This window comes from Penicillium concentricum, assembly GCF_028827145.1.
Source record: "Penicillium concentricum strain IBT 3081 chromosome Unknown utg000002l_segment0_segment0, whole genome shotgun sequence".
Classification (NCBI taxonomy): Eukaryota; Fungi; Ascomycota; class Eurotiomycetes; order Eurotiales; family Aspergillaceae; genus Penicillium; species Penicillium concentricum.
The window spans coordinates 3,195,495-3,213,390 of NW_026622755.1; the positions used below are offsets into that span (position 1 = coordinate 3,195,495).

General features: G+C 49.1%; 7 protein-coding genes across 7 annotated transcripts; 4 read left to right on the forward strand and 3 right to left on the reverse strand.

Annotated features, from left to right (window-relative positions):
- Positions 1-324: 324 nt before the first annotated feature.
- On the reverse strand, positions 325-4,109 carry N7517_004814 (condensin subunit SMC2; the record flags this gene model as incomplete). Its single annotated transcript, XM_056722544.1, has 5 exons — positions 325-1,263; positions 1,317-1,691; positions 1,744-3,901; positions 3,990-4,030; positions 4,083-4,109. 5 exons carry the CDS (start codon positions 4,107-4,109, stop codon positions 325-327), a joined length of 3,540 nt encoding a protein of 1,179 aa, XP_056578794.1.
- A 714-nt stretch (positions 4,110-4,823) lies between these two features.
- gtmA (gliotoxin thiomethyltransferase) lies at positions 4,824-5,953 on the forward strand (the record flags this gene model as incomplete). The annotated part of the gene is made up of 3 exons (XM_056722545.1): positions 4,824-5,292; positions 5,357-5,512; positions 5,565-5,953. Coding segments are annotated over 3 exons (1,014 nt in total), but the record flags the coding sequence as incomplete, so codon positions are not given.
- Positions 5,954-6,236: 283 nt separating this feature from the next.
- On the reverse strand, positions 6,237-7,990 carry N7517_004816 (NOT2/NOT3/NOT5 family protein; the record flags this gene model as incomplete). Its single annotated transcript, XM_056722546.1, has 6 exons — positions 6,237-6,332; positions 6,391-6,745; positions 6,803-7,065; positions 7,118-7,598; positions 7,689-7,830; positions 7,909-7,990. The coding sequence occupies 6 exons, from the start codon at positions 7,988-7,990 to the stop codon at positions 6,237-6,239; spliced, it is 1,419 nt and encodes a 472-aa protein (XP_056578796.1).
- Positions 7,991-8,813: 823 nt separating this feature from the next.
- mrpl4 (mitochondrial 54S ribosomal protein uL29m) lies at positions 8,814-9,733 on the forward strand (the record flags this gene model as incomplete). The annotated part of the gene is made up of 3 exons (XM_056722547.1): positions 8,814-9,176; positions 9,205-9,411; positions 9,563-9,733. The coding sequence occupies 3 exons, from the start codon at positions 8,814-8,816 to the stop codon at positions 9,731-9,733; spliced, it is 741 nt and encodes a 246-aa protein (XP_056578797.1).
- Positions 9,734-10,171: 438 nt separating this feature from the next.
- On the forward strand, positions 10,172-11,966 carry N7517_004818 (secretory pathway gdp dissociation inhibitor; the record flags this gene model as incomplete). Its single annotated transcript, XM_056722548.1, has 8 exons — positions 10,172-10,217; positions 10,275-10,299; positions 10,355-10,414; positions 10,479-10,506; positions 10,557-10,902; positions 10,963-11,514; positions 11,564-11,821; positions 11,878-11,966. 8 exons carry the CDS (start codon positions 10,172-10,174, stop codon positions 11,964-11,966), a joined length of 1,404 nt encoding a protein of 467 aa, XP_056578798.1.
- Positions 11,967-12,242: 276 nt separating this feature from the next.
- On the reverse strand, positions 12,243-12,863 carry N7517_004819 (PaaI family thioesterase; the record flags this gene model as incomplete). The annotated part of the gene is made up of 2 exons (XM_056722549.1): positions 12,243-12,656; positions 12,765-12,863. 2 exons carry the CDS (start codon positions 12,861-12,863, stop codon positions 12,243-12,245), a joined length of 513 nt encoding a protein of 170 aa, XP_056578799.1.
- Positions 12,864-13,656: 793 nt separating this feature from the next.
- On the forward strand, positions 13,657-15,956 carry N7517_004820 (origin recognition complex subunit 4; the record flags this gene model as incomplete). Its single annotated transcript, XM_056722550.1, has 2 exons — positions 13,657-15,273; positions 15,342-15,956. The coding sequence occupies 2 exons, from the start codon at positions 13,657-13,659 to the stop codon at positions 15,954-15,956; spliced, it is 2,232 nt and encodes a 743-aa protein (XP_056578800.1).
- Between the last annotated feature and the right edge of the window lie 1,940 nt (positions 15,957-17,896).

Below are 17,896 nucleotides of genomic sequence, written 5' to 3' on the forward strand. Positions count from 1 at the left end.
TATTGCTCCCAAAATGGAGCACATGTTGCCCTCTTAGTGTTCGTGGACTATTTATATATCGAGGGTTTATACGGGATGGCAAAGCATGTCCCCTTTCTAAAATGGCAACGCATGTGCTTCTATAGGTAACATTGAACCCAGTAAAGCGGAGGGCAATACCCAATCGAATTGGAAATAGTCTTTACCATGCATAATTCGTAAAACAGAGAGATCCATTCCCATCCAAAAACAACCAAACACCCGAGGCCAGACATGATAATCTCACAACCAACCGGACCAACACACCAAGAAAGAAACTATAGACAATCAAGCTCATGTGCATGCTTACTTCAAATCCGCAGGGGTCAACGCTTGAACAATACTGGTACCCTCGCTGAACCGCGTGCGGAAGATGCGGTTGGCATTTTGGAACATGCCATCCTTCAACGAGACAACGATGAACTGAGACCCCTTGAAACGGGTCTTGATCAGTCGACCGATGTTTTGCGTGTGTGACAGATCTAGCGCGGCGTCGACTTCGTCCAGAATGTACATTGGCGCGGGCTTGAATTGCAAGAGCGCCATAATCAACGAGAGAGCAATGAGCGAACGTTGGCCACCACTCAGTTCTGTCAGACTCTGCTTCCAGACCTTTCCTAGGGACACCTTCACTTCGAGACCATCTGTGATGTCTTTGCCCTCGGGAGGGTCGAGTTTGGCGAAACTTCCCGGTAGGAGTTCGTTGAAGATCTGCCCGAAGTCGCCATTCACCTTGACCCATGTCTTGTGAAGAGCTTCCTTCTTGTATTCGTTCAGGTTCATGATGGTCTCCTCAATCTTTCGCTTGTCACGGATGACTGTCTTCATCATGTTCTTCAGAGCAGCCTCCTTTTTCTCGACGCTGTCAATCATGTTCATGACCTTCGGGTTGATTTTCTTTTTCATGCCTTGAGATCGCTCTGTCAAGTTGCGTAGGGTAGACTTGCACTCGGCAATGTTCTGGTTCTGGAAATTGTACGGAGTGTTGGCGCGTCCGAAGTTCTCTTTCTCGTCTGCAATCCACTCATGTTCCTGTTCCATGTGAGCCACAGCCTGGCTAGCAGTATGCTGATCCTTCTGGAGCTTTTCGAGCTGATGGCCGAGCTTCTGCGCCTCTAGTCCATCCTCGGTGATCTGAGAGGACTTGCTCTTCATGGCTTGTTCTAATTCTCGCAATTCATCGTCAAAGCCGGTCAGCTTGGCCCTCTCATCATCAAGCTGAGCCTGTGCGATGTCATGAGCATCCTATAATTGTTAGTCAAATAATTATTGAGTAGTGTTGCGAGGGCATCGCATACCTTCAGCCGTGCTTGCTCCCGTTTTTGTGATTCAATCTCTTCTACTTGGGAACTGAGGGTGTTGTCTGACTCAACCAATTGCTCTTCAGCTGCGGACAAGTCGCTTCCAACTTGCTCAGAGTCTAGTCTGGAGGTCTGCAATTCCTTCTGCAGCTCTTTGACTGAGCTGGAGTTCTTGGTGAGGCTCTTCTTGAGTTTATCGAGTGTAGTCTGCAGCTCTTCCAACTTGCTATCTTTGTTGTTGCTGAATTCACTCATGTCTTTCTCAATTCGCTTGATATCCTTGGATGCGTCGGCCTGGCGAGACTTAGCGTCGGCGATGTCTTTCTTGAGCTGTTCGATGTTTGCTCTCATTTCCTCAACAGCTTGAATAATCTACTTCGGGTTAGTTGCAAATTGCGTGGAACGGGGCAGAAGAAAGACATACAGAAGACGAAGAATTGCTGTTAATTTGCTCCTCGGTAAGCTTGATCTCATGGGTCTTGAGGTCCAGATTTTGTTTGATCGAGCGAACGGAATCGAGCTTCTTCTTTTCCCGCTTCATATGATCTTCCAAAGTCGCGAGCTGTCGTTCTTTGCTTCGCAGCTCCTTTGTGATGTCATTGAGCTTTTGCAAAGTAACGAGAACACCGCTCGAATTGGGGGAGCTTCCACCGGAAAGTGTTCCGGAGGGATCATACACATCGCCCTCCAGCGTGACACTCTTCATCCGAACTGACGGATCAAATGTTACCTTCTTAGCTGTGTCGGCATCCTGGCAGATAAGGGTGTTGCCGAAGACATAGTTCATCGCCGCTAGAACTTCCTCGTCGTATCCGACCAAGGATAGAGCGAGATCAACCTTTCCAGGGGCAAGGCTCTGTGCAGCTCCGATCTTTTCCGCGGAGGCCTTGAAGGCAGAAATCTTATTAAGGGGGATGATAGTCACGCGCTTGCGCAGCTTGCCTTTCTGAAGCAGCTGGGTACCGGTCTCCGCGCTGTCCACGACCACGTTGTAAAGACGGCCACCGGCGCAGATCTCCAGAGCAGTCGCAGCTGGAACCTGATCCTTGTTGAGGGTGAAAAGTTGAGCAACCAAACCCTTGACCTTGGACCGATCAAAGTTGGGATGGGGGTCTGCGTAGTTGAAATCGATGTTCGCTGCCTGCCGCTTGAGCCCATCGGCCCGCTGGCGGAGGTCGCGAATATCCCGTTGAAGCTCAGTCTGCTCCTGGTATATTTGCTCCTCCTTCCCAGGCTCAAACCCGAGCCGAGTCAGCTCGGACTCCAGCTTGTTGGCTTGCGACTTCAACCCTTCGAGATCGCGCAAAAGCCCCAGGTTTTGCTCCTTGGCCTTCTTTGCGCGAGGCTCCTCCTCTTTGATTCGCTTCTCAAGGTGGTTGATTTTGAGCTTCGCTTGCTCTTGTTCTGTGGCGGCATTGCTTGCGCGATTACGGGCATCTTGCAGTTGACCCTGGTAACCACTCTCTTGCCCCTCCTTTGAGGCAACACCAGTTTGCAATGTCTGAAGCAGTTCCTCCTTTTGCTCCACTTCCAGATTTTGTGCGTCCAACTCGGCCTTGGCGGTATCGAACTGAGCCTGTAGTTTCTCATAGATCTTGCGCTTCTCCTTCAAGACTTTCTCAAGATCAGTGACAGTATTTTGAATAGTCTGTCGTTTCTCTTTCTCCTCGTCTATGCTTGCATTCTTCAGATCGAAGACCGTGGTAAGTCGAACCAACTCGTGCGAGTAGTTCTTGACCTCATCTTCAAGCCCCTGGAACTTGCCGCCTTTTCGGAGTTCCTTGTCGCGAGCCATGCGCACTCGTTTCACGTCCTCCTCCAGGTGAGCGATTTCATTTTTGAGCTTGTTCGCATTATCTTCGAGTGCTTGCGCTTTGTTACGTTTGTTTTCGCACTCTTCGCCTGCAATTCTCAACCGCTCGCCGCCACGAACATAGTCATGGGCAACAACAAGTCGGGTCAAGCGCTCGAGGTCGTTCTGCGTCTGTTGAAAGTCGAGGAAGGCTCGCTTCTCGGACCGGAGCTTCTCGAGCTTAGGTTCGATCTCTTCCTTCAGCAGTTCTTCGATCTCGCGCAGCTTGAGCTCCTTCTTTCCCATTGTCCTGTTTGCCTTTTCTCTTCGGTCCTCAAACATTCGCGTACCAGCTGCCTCCTCGATCATCGACAGGATCTCCACCGATTTCATGTTCAGGACTTTCGTAATGCGACCCTGCATAATGAGGAAGTTGGGGTTGTTGATATTCAGTTGGACACTCTGGAACAGGTTCTGAACAGTCTGCTGTTGCGCGCGGTGGCCGTTGATCAAATATTTGCTTGTGCCGCCCAGCACAATCTGTCGAGTGACGGAGATATTCGCATATTCCTCGAATCCGATCGGCGACTTCGCGGTATCCCGGTTGTCGAAAACGATTGTAACACTGGCTTTCGTGACACCAGCTTGGCCGCGCTTGTAGATGAGATCTTGGAGGTTTTGCGCGCGCACTGTGGTCATGTTGGTGATACCAAGCACGAAACAAATGGCATCGAGGATGTTGGATTTACCACTGCCGTTTAGGCCGGTGATCGAGTTGAAGGCTTCGTCCCTACATTGCGCAATTAGTAAATCCAATCACCCCCAGACTGGGCAAAAGCCATAGTTTAATTCATGCTTGGAGGCGGGGGATTGCATACCATCCCGAGATCACCGTACGCACAGCGTACGATTTGAAGCCCTGACGACCGAGTTAGCGCAGTGAATAGCGAGAGAGGAATGTTGAGACTTACATCTATGACAATTTCAGTAATCCTCATAATTGCGACTCCGAAACGGCGTTTTGCTCGTTAGCAGAGTGCATAGATCGGCCAGATGGGGGAGGTGGAGGGAATTGATTGTTTTGCCGCACCGGCTGTTGATGGTTTACCCATTTGGGTCTGGCGTCGTTTGCTGATGTCAGCGCGGGGGCTTTGCTCTCACGTGATATCGAAGTATGTAAAAAAGGGCACTCGGCGACTGGACATTAAATCTTTCCGCTTGTCAGAATTTGTTTCTTCAACCACATACAGAGCCTTGGATTTATTAACATGATGCCGAATGTCAGTCAGGGGCTTTGCCGCCTTCATTTTGACTCTGCAGGGCTCCTCTTTTGCTAATCCACTCATACCTAATGATCACGATCTACGAAGAGGGAACCTTGGGAGTCACTAGTACATACATATGTACGCCTCGACATCCGCCTCTAACCAATTAATTGTCATTGATAAAGTTAAACTACGGTGTAGGATGGAGCTGATTTACATGCCCTTTCAAGGTACATTCTTAGAAATGACTCAAATCCACTCGCGGAGACATTATCGGAGACATTATCGGATACTTTCTATATCGTCCAACGCTTGTAGGACCATCTGGTGTAAGGCTAACTTACAGGAACCTTGGATGCCGGGAGCAATTCCAGACTATTTAAAGGGCTGTCCAGACCTATTACGAACATATATCCATGATCTCACTTTGTGTCACATCACTCGAGGTTTTTTCTGAACAGACATCTTCATCGATCAACTTCAATCATCACAAAACCCAGTCACCTTACAACTCTACCAACCATGGCTGACAAAACCGACCTCGAGGAGTTCTTCAAGAGTGAAGCCTATGCTAACTCATTCAAACGCGGGGAGATGGTCACCCGCCGATTCGCTGAAATTCTGATTGACCAAAGCAAGGTGGTCGCCGAGTCTAAGGCCAACCCTGATCATCTTTTAGTAATCCTCGACAATGCCTGCGGTACAGGTGTCGTATCCAGCATCCTCAATGTCAAGGTTGATGACCTTGTCAAGAAAACATGGAAGTTGACATGTGGAGACATCTCGTCGGCAATGATCGAGTACACCAAGGTCCGTATCCAACAAGAGGGTTGGCCAAACACGGACACAAAGATCGTGGATGCGCAGAAGCCTGAGCTGGCTAGTGCTCAATTCTCTCACATCTTCACTGCTTTCGGTGAGTTGATTTCTGGATGCACCCTGATCTGATCTGACTGTGGCTAACCAATGTGATCCTACAGCCTATATGGCACTCCATGAGTCCGCTAAGGCTCTCAAGGGTAAGGACATCCTTGGTTGTCTCCCTCCTATAATGAAGGCTAATGGAGACAACAAACTAGAAACCGCCCGAATGCTGCAACCCGGTGGAATTATTGCTTTCTCAACCTGGATCGAGCGTGAGTATCCGAACGATTGTCTCAGACAACAAATTAACTGACATGAAAACAGCTGGCTGGATGGCCATCGCCCGAGCAGCGATTGAAAGCATGCCAGGCGAGCTGTGCTTTCCTGAGACTCAAAAGATCTTGGCGGTCCTGACTGACGGGAAATGGGACTCGAAGCCCTGGATTGAGTCCCAGCTCGAGGAGCTTGGGTTTCAGGACATCGATGTCCGCCCAACAACAATCAAACTGACTCTCACATCCTCTATCTTCGTGGATATGAGCATGTTGATGTTTCCCATGATAATGAACTCCTTCTGGACTGAAAAGCAGCGAGAGGAAAACAAGGATAAGGTTCGTCCGGCGCTAGAGAAGTACGTGGAAGACATTTACGGGTCTGGGAACATCGATACTGAATGGGTGGCTATTCTGTCCACTGCGCGCAAGTCTTGCTAGATGGATAATTCATTCAGATGATGCCGTATGGGTATAGGAGTCTACAGCAATCTATAGCATTTTACAGCATTCTGACAAGATCATCTAGGTCATTGATTTTCAAAGATCGTATCCTGGTTTCCCACATAGCCCATTTAATACCCAAGAAATCAACGCGCCTTGTTCCCGAAGGTTAATGTACTAGCGGCCAGCCCGGAGCAATATAACACAGACTAGTAAACCGAACGCCATAGTTGATTACTTGTATTCTGCATGTCCACGCCTAAGTCGTATCAACTTCAAATCATGAGGCATGATGCACCACACCAGGTGGGCGGGCGGCGCCTCGGTTAGGATCCAACCGGTTGTCCAAGTCTTCATATCGAAGGATAAATTCACGCTGTGATCACAGTTAGTTTGAGCCCTTCATATCCTAACAAGGGATGAAAGTTACTTACTCGGACCTTCTTCCACGCGGAGGAATCCCACAAAAGATACACGCCGCGTTCCGTCACACCACGCTCCACATCAACGGGTCCAGGATATGTCTCGTCGCGAGTCAGCCAGCATCGTTCAAGCTTGTGGTACCGCCATTTGCGGCCCATCAATTCTTCGGCCACCAATTCTTGCATGATATCCCGGGGCATGCTATAGAAGATGAAAAAGAGGGTCTCATCACTGAACCCAGGGATACGAGATTGAAGGGGTTGGATATTGGCAACATTATAACAGCCCGGTAAAGAGAAGTCTTGTTCCAGAGGGACTGCTGACATGGATGACACGAATGGTGAAGCAAACGATGTGTGCAAAGGCCTATGCGGAGAATCATATTAGTATGTGTCAATAGGATGGGAACAAAGGAACTCATACTCCGCTTGGTTCAAATCCAATCCTAGTGTCATCAGATCTTGGCCAACAGCGAGACTTGCAACATCAGGACTCTCGCTGTGGATCATGCGCAGCAGACCCGCCAACCCGAACCTGTCAAGTTCACTCATCTGTGCGAGGGGCGGTTGCTCAGTACTTTGGGGTGCACTGGAAACGTCTTGTCCATCGCTACTCTCTGGCTGCCTTTGCTGTAGCTGTGGATCGCTAAAGTTACGCTGGCCTGGAAGCACACCATTGTTCAAGTCCTGTTGTAAAGTTAGTGCCGCCTAAAAAATGAGCATGATTTTAGATACCTACTTCTTTCTCTTGTCCCAAGATGCCATTGGGTACTTGGTTGACTGGTGACCGCGATGTCCCCAGACCGGTTCCATAGCCCCCAAAACCTGCACCCTGCATCAACGAACCAGTTCGACCAAGTGGAAGCTCAGCAGCAGCATTGCGACCCAAAGGGGGAAACTCTTCAATATTGCCTGTCTGGGGCTGGCCACCCGCACCGAGTTGGCTACTAATACCCTGGCCACCATTTCTGAAGTCGTCAAGTCGATTGGCAAACTGCGCACCTGAAGGAAACATGTCATCATGTGGTGGTTGAGGTTGTTGAGGTGTGGGAAGACCCTGAGGTTGGGAGGAACGGGAAGGGGTTTGCGATGTCGGGGGGAGCTGTTGTCTTTGGACAGGTGTTTGCTGAGCAGCGCGTTGACTTGCGTTGGCCCACATTAGCTGACCAGGAGTTTGTGACTGTGATTGCTGTGATGCTCCTGATAGCGAAGGGAACTCCCTAGAATCACCGACCTCGTCAGTTCGGAGACAAATTGGAAGACCTAGAGATACAGGAGACCACTGCAAACCATGGCAAGAGAGCACTTACGAGAGATCAAGTGGTGCCGCAGATTGAGATCCTCCGAGACTTTGCGCAAAACTTCCCATGGTCCCCATTGTGCGTTGTTGATTTCCTGGTAGGCCAGATGTTCCACTGACAGGTAGATTGAAGCTCCAATTCGCACCGCCGCCTATACACTCTCAATGTTAGCATCCCTTCTTGCAAATAATCTTGTGCGTCCAGAAAGTATGTCTCGAGGCAATCGCACCCAGTTTCCCGTTTGACAATTGCGCAGAGGCTAATGATGCAGTTCGAGCTTGTGCTTGTTGTTGCGTGGGGAATCCGGACATGCCTCTCAGCGGTTGCGGGCCAGGTCCTGACACAAGCGTGACAAGTCAGCACGATCGTCGCATCAAGGGCTGATCTGGTCAACACCACAAGACAGGAATGTGCGAGCATGTCCTTGCAAATGTCTCGGTCGCAAATGTAAAACCATCTGAACCAAGGCTTGCCATTGGACTCCCTGATGCTGGGTAACTATCCCTATCAAGGAGAGTATAGCCCAGCAGAGACGCCAAGTCTAACTATATCAAGTATTCCGCGGAGGTGGGAGGGACGATAAGAAAGGCACAAGGGTATGCGAAGGCATTGAAGGAAAATGACGAACCTGGCCTATTCATAGTCGATATTTCCGAAGAAGAAGGTAGTTTTCGATATCCCGGGATATTTCAAAAATCAGCAAAGCAGGATTGGCCGAGTAATAGACCGGAGGTGAATCTGTAGAGGGGAGAGCAATCCACAAAGGCCTCTCACGCTTGATGCGGCACTCCTCCGCCGAGTAAGGTGAGTAAGTCGATTGGGTGGTTAGACGCGCGGGTGCTAAAGAATGCACAGGCCAAGTCTGGGATTAACCGCGTCGCGACGCCTAAAGAGGTAAAGATATCTTTTTGAACTAGGTACTTTGGATTGTTGTTTTCTTCTTGGATTGAAGATAGATTTAAAAGAGTCAAAATGACTTGAAAAAAAAACAGACGTGAAGAACCCGATGAACCCGGGGCTGGTAGCATCCAAGCTGGTCTTGGGTTGATTGTAGCACGTGACCAGCCTTGCCGCCTTTGCGAAAAAGGCCATCAATCTCCGATCCCGACCATCCTGGGGAAAGCCATCACAATCATGCAGCAGGTTCCACGCATTGCTAGCCGCCTGAGAGGGCTGGCTATGGCTGAATTACCTCCCACTTACCTCGCACCATCACTTCACCCCTCCGTGACCCTGTCAGCCATTCAGACTTCAAGCTTTTCTTCCACTGCCTCCGTCGGCGCCAACCCTCGACGCGACAAGAGCAAAAACCGTGGTGTATCGGCCATCAATCGCACCGGTCCCAGAACTCCATTTACCGTGTCAAGATGGCCATTGCCCAAACCGGTGTCGCCGGAAGATATGCAGCCACGGGAAACAAACCCCAACCATGGACTCTGGGGCTTCTTCCCCCTAACCGGGAAGCATTGCCTACCCCAGAATATGACAACGCTCATGGTTAGTTTGATTGGTGTTCAATCTGCAGAATGAATGTTCTATGGGCAGTGCTGATGTTAGCAATCTAGGTCGTCCATGGACTATCCAAGAACTCCGCGAAAAGAGTTGGGAGGATCTCCACGCTCTGTGGCACGTATGCGTCCGGGAACGAAACCGCATTGTCACATCGGATTTCGAGAGAGAGAGAATCCAGGCCGGCTACGGTCAATACGAATCTCAGGAACGGGACAAAGTGGTGAGTTTTTTTGCCCCGGCTGTAAAAGCCGTTTCGTTCATCTATATATCGTGGGAAGCTACATGGAGACCTTTTCTCCGTTAATTCCAAGACGGCCATTAATTGGCGGTTGAAATTGTTTGAATCCGACTGACCCATTTGATAATGTTAGGTTCGAAGCACCATGAAGACCATCAAGCACGTTCTACGTGAACGCTGGTATGCTTGGGAGGACGCCTCACGAATGTACAAGCGTGGATACCGCCCTGAGGACTTTTATGGGCTCGATGACGTTGAGGTCGAGCAGAAGGGCAATGGAGCAGCCCAAGCCAAGGAGCAATAAGCACGAGAAGAGGGCTTAGACACACACCCGGTCGAGGGAGACTTAAGCCGAGTCTTCAAGGGTCAAGGGTCAATTTAGTATGTAACATTAGCTTTTTTTTAAGGTGATTCTAGTAGTGCGCATGTCAAAGTATACATAAGATATATGAGAGATGGTTCATCGTCCGATACTATAAGCTTCCTTTAATTTATACCTATACCTAAGATATATGGGGAGATCATATTTACCCCTGAGAAAAAAAAAAGATTTCATATACATACTCAGGGGCTTATTGAAGCCAAATTCCATGTCATTAATATCGTGAGGTAACTCACTAGTGGCGGATCCGTCAAATAGTTTCCCCTTTCTTACCGCTTCGTCGGGGAGAATAGTTCAACTTTCTCTTCTTCTCATTCTTTTGAATCTTTCTATCTTTCTCTACTATCTTCCATATTCACTATGGACGATATCGCCCCAGAATACGATGTTGTGGTGCTCGGCACTGGTATGTTGTTAACCCCGCCATTCCCCCCTCTAAGTCAATACTGACCAATTCTTTCAGGCCTGACCGAGTGTGTTTTGTCTGGGTAGGTCTTTGAGCTAGGATTTAAATGCCAACATTTTTCTCATTGTTTTCGACAGTGTTCTCAGTGTGAAGGGTAACAAGGTCCTTCACATCGATCGCAATGATCACTATGGAGGGTAAGTCAGGCGGAGAAGCTCGCGATGACGGCACCAAGATCAAAATAGCTCACAATGGCCACAGAGAAGCAGCTTCCATCAACATCGAAGCAGTATGTGCACCCGATTAATTTTCGACTTACACTATTGACACCCTTTGCAGCTGTTCAAGAAATACGGCAACGTCCGCCCCGGCGAGGAGCCATGGAAGAAATACGGGAGGGTCAATGACTGGAACATCGACTTGGTCCCCAAGCTGCTCATGTCCAATGGAGAGTTGACCAATATTTTGGTCTCCACGGACGTTACCCGGTACCTCGAGTTCAAGCAGATTGCTGGCAGCTATGTCCAGCAAGGCAAGGGTCCCAAGGCGACCGTGGCCAAGGTGCCATCTGATGCTGGTGAAGCTCTCCGCTCATCGCTCATGGGCTTGTTCGAGAAGCGCCGTGCCAAGAAGTTCCTCGAATGGGTTGGTGATTTCAAGGAGGATGACCCAGCCAGCCACCAGGGTGAGTGTTTGCAACCTCAGTTCGGCCGGTTCATCAAAGCGGATAGCTAATGGAGACCAGGATTGAACATCCATACGTGCACGATGAAGGAGGTTTACGACAAGTTTGGCCTCGAGGATAACACTCGCGATTTCGTTGGCCACTCTATGGCTTTGTACCCCTCGGACGGATATATCAACAAGAACGGTGCCGCCGTCGAAACCATTAACCGCATCCGCCTATACGTCAACTCTATGGCACGCTACGGAAAATCGCCTTACATCTACCCTCTCTACGGCCTGGGCGAGCTGCCCCAGGGCTTCGCTCGTCTGTCTGCCATCTACGGCGGTACCTACATGCTGAACACCGACATCGACGAGGTGCTTTACGAGAATGGCAAGGTTTCCGGCATCAAGGCGACCATGAAGGACCGTGACGACCAATCCGAGGCCATGAAGTTTGAGACCAAGACCAAGAAGATCATCGCCGATCCTTCTTACTTCCCAAGCAAGTCCAAGGTCACCGGATACCTGCTGAAGGCTATCTGTATTCTGAACCACCCTATCGATAAGACCGACAGCAGCGACTCTGTGCAACTGATCATTCCCCAGTCCCAGGTTGGACGCAAGCATGGTTAGTTTTATACGGTCCCGATTTATTGAAAGTGCACTAACCTCTCCAGACATTTACATTGCCATGGTCTCGTCCGCGCATAACGTCTGCCCTAAGGGCTACTACATCGCCATTGTGTCCACTATCGCCGAGAACGATGCCAACCACCACCTTGAGCTTGAGGCTGGCTTTGAGCGCCTGGGCAAGATTGAAGAGAAGTTCATGGGTCCCCCCATCCCTCTCTACGAGCCCACCGACGATGGCTCGGAGTCCAACATCTTCATTTCTAAGAGCTACGACTCCACATCACACTTCGAGACTACAACCGGTAAGCTATCCCATGATTCAAAAATATATTAATCGTTGGCTAACCATATCTCCCAGATGATGTCCGCGATGTGTACCGCCGTGCCACTGGCGAGGAGTTGAAGGTTGAGGGTCTCCGGGAAGACCAGCAACTGGCCACAGAGTAAAAAGGCGTCCTCGCCTTGACAATCGCATAATCTAGTACTGCTTAGATTGGTTGATTATATTTCTCTTGGACATTTGCGATAGTCTCTCTCTGTTCTTTGTGCGCCCTTCCCTATCATAACAAACGAAGCACGATATTTCTGGTCACAGCCATAGATTACATTCTCTTTGCTCGTACAATGGCTAGCATTTGGCAACTCTATTGGTGCAAATGAAATCTATACAAATTTATATCCAAGTAGCTGCCCCCAAGAGCCCGATATCCACCAAAAACCAAATCAAATCCTCTGTGTCACCTCCGGGTCGGTATTGGCCTTCTCATGTTCACCAACCACACAAACATCACCAGTCTCCGCCTTCTGAATCTCAGCCCGAAGCAATGCCAACCGCTTGCCAACATGTACAACCTCACAAACGAGTCGCACCTCCATCCCCGTAGGTACAGGGCGCAGATAGGTCACCTTGAGGTTGCGACTAACACCTCCGAGAGCGAACCTGCCCGGCTCGGAAACGCCCAACAAGATAGTAGTCGACAGAACATCGATCAAAGTAGCAGCGCAGCCTCCATGGAGGTTACCCATGTAATTGCTCAACGCAGGAGTGATCGTCAAAAGGAATGAGACTGTAGCCGGAGGACCGCGCGTTGCGGATTCGAAGCGGAGGTTACAGCTGCGGGCATCGACGTCCCAGTGCTTTGAAGTTGGGATAAAGGTAAGCGCTGGAATTCAATTATGTGTAATAGAGGTGCGTAGATAGGAAATGCAGTTCATATGTTTTATGTTGCTGCACATGGTACTTACTCCCTCGCTCCCCACGCCCATTCGTCCCGTATACTCGTAGACGAGCTTCTCGAACTCGTCCAGTTCCCTGGAAGGGGCGCTTATTGCGTTATCTGACATGATCGCTGAAAGAATGACAAGTGCAAAAATCAAATGGGTTTGGGGGAAGAAGTATTGCGCTGGAAGTTGAAGTAGCTAAGTACCGTAACTCGGGATCACAGATATTGGACCTCGGCTGTGGTGAGGTCGGTACTTCAACGGATCAGATATATGATGCCTGAACAGATACGAAGCTTGAATTGGATATATCCATTCGGAGTCTGTTCACCTTTCTATCTTTTATGTTTTGTTTTATTCGTAGTATGTTAGGCAAGCTGTAGGCCACAGAACGCGATCTTTGCAATCCATCAAGTCAAGGAGATATCCAATAGCACATATTAACAGCCAAAAGAACAATCCCCAAGATATATAAGAAAATAATTTCCGAGTCTCAAGGACTCCTTAGAAGTGAAGCACCTGACTTCGCGTCACGCGTCTCGGCCTGAGGCGAAAATCGGCCAATTTGTTGTCCGGCCGACCCTTTTGAACGCAATTGAACAAGAACCACGCAGGACTTCTGTTCGAATTTGATTCAGACGGCGTGCGCTTGCTGGCCTTGATAAACGACAAATGCGCCATTGATTTTCTCACAATTGTAAGTCAATGCTTTCGGGGCAAGCTCCTAGGTTCAAGCTGGTCGGCAATAAACAGCATTGATTGAATCTGATTCTAACTGACATAGGCGCAAACACTTATTCGACAGGACAACCACGAGGGATTCCAGCCCCCAGTTCTTTGCCCCGACGACAATCCCTTTTGATCGAATTGGAAACTCCCCGATACCAGCGATTCCATTTCTTCACAAACTACAGCCATGAAGAACCCCCGAGCAACTAAGAGGAGAAGGGTCTCCGAGGACGTTGACGGGGACATCGAGATGGGAACTGATAATCAAGACGTATTCTCCGTCCCGTCATCTCCGGACAACAACAGAACTTCTCCCACGCCGGTGAAAAGTGCATCACGGCGTCGATCTCTCCGCGGCGAAGACAAACCAGACCCCGAAACGACGGGTCAAGATGGCGACGAGAAAGATGAGGCGCAAACCCCCGCACGCGTTGGGACACGGTCAAGCGGACGGCAGCGCAAAACACCAAAAAGGTATGAGGAGGAAGTCGTAACACCATCGAGGAGAAAACCAGCAACCACTTCTTCACGGAGCGCGCGTGCCACCCGAAGCGCGCAAAAACCGCGCCAATCTCCAGTGGAAGACGAAGAAGATGAGCCCGATTCTGAAGAGGAAGAGGAGGAGGAAGAGGAGGAGGATGACGATGATGAGGATGACATGGACCTCGACGAGCCGTCCCCGGAACCCGCCCTTCGTAAAACCACAAGGAACAGAGCGAAGAAACCCACCGCGAGGACTACTACGAGGAATACCGCGAGAACCACCACGAGAACTACCGCGAGAACAACAGCGAAACCCAGATCCAAGAGAGCCTTGGCCGCAGAGCCGAAAGAAAAGTCGCCTTCGCCTGAGTATCAGGACGGCTTGGATGACCTCGATACCATGCAACTCCAGCAAGATCTTTATCAAGAGCCGGAGGCGCCTGAGGATGCCGATGTCTCCGACCCATTACCAGAATATGCTGAAAACTTCCAAGCGCTCTGTCAGACGGGGCTTGGGGACGAAATGCGCATTCTCTCGACTATTCTTCTCGAAAAGCTATCAGGGAAACGAAAGATTCCAGTGCGAGGGCTCGAACCTGAATACCAAAAGGTTCATCAGCTCATTGAACAGACGGTCTCCATCGGCGAGGGTAACTCCATGCTTCTTCTTGGATCCAGAGGATGCGGCAAGACCGCGATTGTGGAATCCATCATCTCGTCCCTGAAAAAGGAGCACAGTAACGATTTCCACGTCGTTCGTCTCAATGGGTTCTTGCACACAGATGACCGTCTTGCTTTGCGAGAGATGTGGCGCCAACTTGGCCGTGAGATGCATACCGAGGACGATACGGCCAAGGTCAGTTCTTATGCGGATACGATGGCGACGCTCTTGGCTTTGTTGTCGCACCCTGAGGAGCTCTTCGGAGCTTCTGGGGACCCAGGATCAAAGACTGCTGCGAAATCCATCGTGATCTTGTTGGATGAGTTCGACCTATTCGTCACTCACCCACGACAGACTCTGTTGTATAATCTTTTTGATATTGCCCAGGCCCGCAAAGCCCCCATCGCGGTCATTGGGCTCACGACAAAGGTCGACGTAACCGAAATGCTCGAGAAGCGTGTCAAGAGTCGATTTAGTCATCGATATACTTACGTTCCTCTCCCTCGATCGTTCGACGCCTTTTCAGATATCTGCCTAGGGAGCCTGGATCTCAGTGACGCCGAAATGGCTGATATTGCAGATGAACTTGGATCTGAGCGTAATCTAGTCGAGTCAAACAAGTGGAAGACACTGCTTGAGGGATGGAAGGAATATTTGAAGGTAAGAATTGTCATATCTTCCTTTGTCCAGTCAATTGAACCTTTGCTAAACCTCGCTTTTGAAAACAGCATATGTGGAATGACAAAGAATACCAATTCCACCTAAAGCGTATCTACAACCAAACCAAATCAGCAAAGGAGTTTTTCAACAGCGCGCTTCTCCCAATCAGCAACTTGCTACAAAGTGTATCAACCGCCGACACCTCCATACCCGAAGTCCCAACCCCGAAAAGCTTCGCTTCCCAGTCTCTCGATTGCCCCGACCCAGCACCTCTCCCTTTCTCCACATCCATCACATCATCCAGTCCCTCATCATTGCCACTGGCGTTGTTGGTAGCCGCCACACGGTTGGCAGCCCTATTCGACCCCGGAAACGATGGATCGCAGTCAATGGCACCACTTTCGCTTTCATTCCCCGCCGCGTATGCAGAATACGTTCGGCTCCTGACCTCCGCAAAGATATCTGCTTCGGTCTCGGGAGCTGCTGCCACACCAGGCCGTGTCTGGGGCCGAGATGTGGCCCGAGAGTCCTGGGAAAAGCTGCTCAGCTGGGGACTTGTGACTCCCGTAGGCAGTGGGAATGGCACTGCTGATGGGCAGATGTTCCGTGTGGAAATCAGTTTCGAGGAGGTCATTGAAATGGCGGGCTCCGGAGGTGCTTTAGGCCAGTGGTGGCGCGAATAAGCCTGTCAGCAATTTGGATATATTGCGAGCATGTATTCCTATGTTGCGTTATTTGCGTGATAAGCATTTCATTTGGGGGTTTCTATCCAGTTGATCATGACATTGCTCGGAATACATAATTAATTTCCGGTCTCCGTCGAGTCATTCTAGAACTAAAATCAAGTCCTCCCGTACTATCTCAGTATAATAACAAATCAACACAAGCTATTTAAAATACATATGCAAACCCCGGGATTCTATAGAAACGGGAAACTATACCCATATGCCCCGAACTCAAGAGTATCGGATATATCACAAAACATACAACATGGCCTCTACCCACATGGAAAACCAAAAAAAAGCACCCAGCTTAAGCAAACATCACTAGTCCCAACCCCCAAACTCTCCAAATCTGCCGATCCTTTCCCATCGTCCATCCTAGTATGATCAACCACGTCATCCTTGCTTTTATCTCCAAGGTTCGATGGTGTATGCATGCTCCCACTCCGAATAGACTAGGGGGGAATAGTCTTGATATGGATACCTAGATTTCAAAACTGGCGGGTTCTTTACATGTAAGGTAACGGAAGGGCAGACCTTGCATATTCTTAGTACTTTGTGTTTAGAGGATAGTGGCAATGGTAATACTGGCGACTTTTTGAATCTCGCTGCCTTGATCTCCTTGCTCATTCCAAAGGTAAAATATTATAATATGCAAATGCCGTGCTTCTAGATTGTCATTTTGTATTCTATTGGATCCAACACGCGGCATATGCATGTGGCCTGCCATGTGTTGAAAGTGACATGTCGGATTCTCATGCCTTTACCCAGAAATGGACAGGTGTGTTGAGCATATTAACAATCACAGACCATGATCTGCAGAAGGTAATTCACAGAGGCTTTTAGTAGGTTACATTGTATTTATCATTAGTATACTCCGTACCTAGGTATCCCATTTCTTCCAGGGTGTAAGAGGGTGGAGCCAAAATACAGGAAAAACACAGTTGAGAATGTAAACTCCACAATACTGCAACACTCGCATGGCTGCCTACTACCTTGTCTAGTAGAACTAGCCGTTAGAAATCCAGCTCATACAGATGCACATGTACAAAACCCGAGTGCATGCGGTAGCCCGTCTCTAAGATAAAGATTGTTTCGAGAGAAATTGACTGGTTTCAAGGTAAATCGAGGAACTTTGTGGAACGTGGTGTTCGCTTTGGGCCGTAAGCTTCATTGGATCTATACAGACCAATTCACCTGGACATATGTACTTTCGGGGAGACAAAGGATCTTCCAAAATACCTCTAGACTACCCCGCTTTGAGTCCTTGCGCATTTCTTCAGACTTGGCTTGCCTTGCATGTTCCCAAGCCGGTTTCTAAGGTTAACGGTGGACGATCGGGTTATATCGAGGATAGTTTCGAATGGGAAGCTGGGGATATTAGGCTTTTGAGTCAATACAACATATTAATGGTGATCTTGATTTCCAACTTGTACTCCCCCGTAAACGGGTTTTCCATTATAAATCGGACAACTTCCGTCTCCACGTGGAGTAGAAAACGACGATCAAGTATTCCGTATGGCCGAGACATGTTAAATGGGCTGATATGGAAATAATTCGGGGATAAATGAACAACCTTTGTCTCGATAATATCTTCGATTAGAGCGTGAATGGTGTATAGACCCCTGCAATGCCTCAACAAGTATCATATGCAACTCGTTCCCGTTGCGAGGTGCATGATTCTCGACATGGTTATCTGCATAAAGGTTCGCGGAACTGTGATCATACCATGTGACTGACTAAGCTGGAATCATGATATCAACTGAGAATCCCTGTAACATCAAGAAATCAAGTGGACCATGAAACAAGGCAGATCGCTCTGCATCTGTCAGATCCACATGGGCATGAAACGCCACAACCAAGTTTGCAATGCAAGTCATTTAGTGAGTTTTATGTCTTCG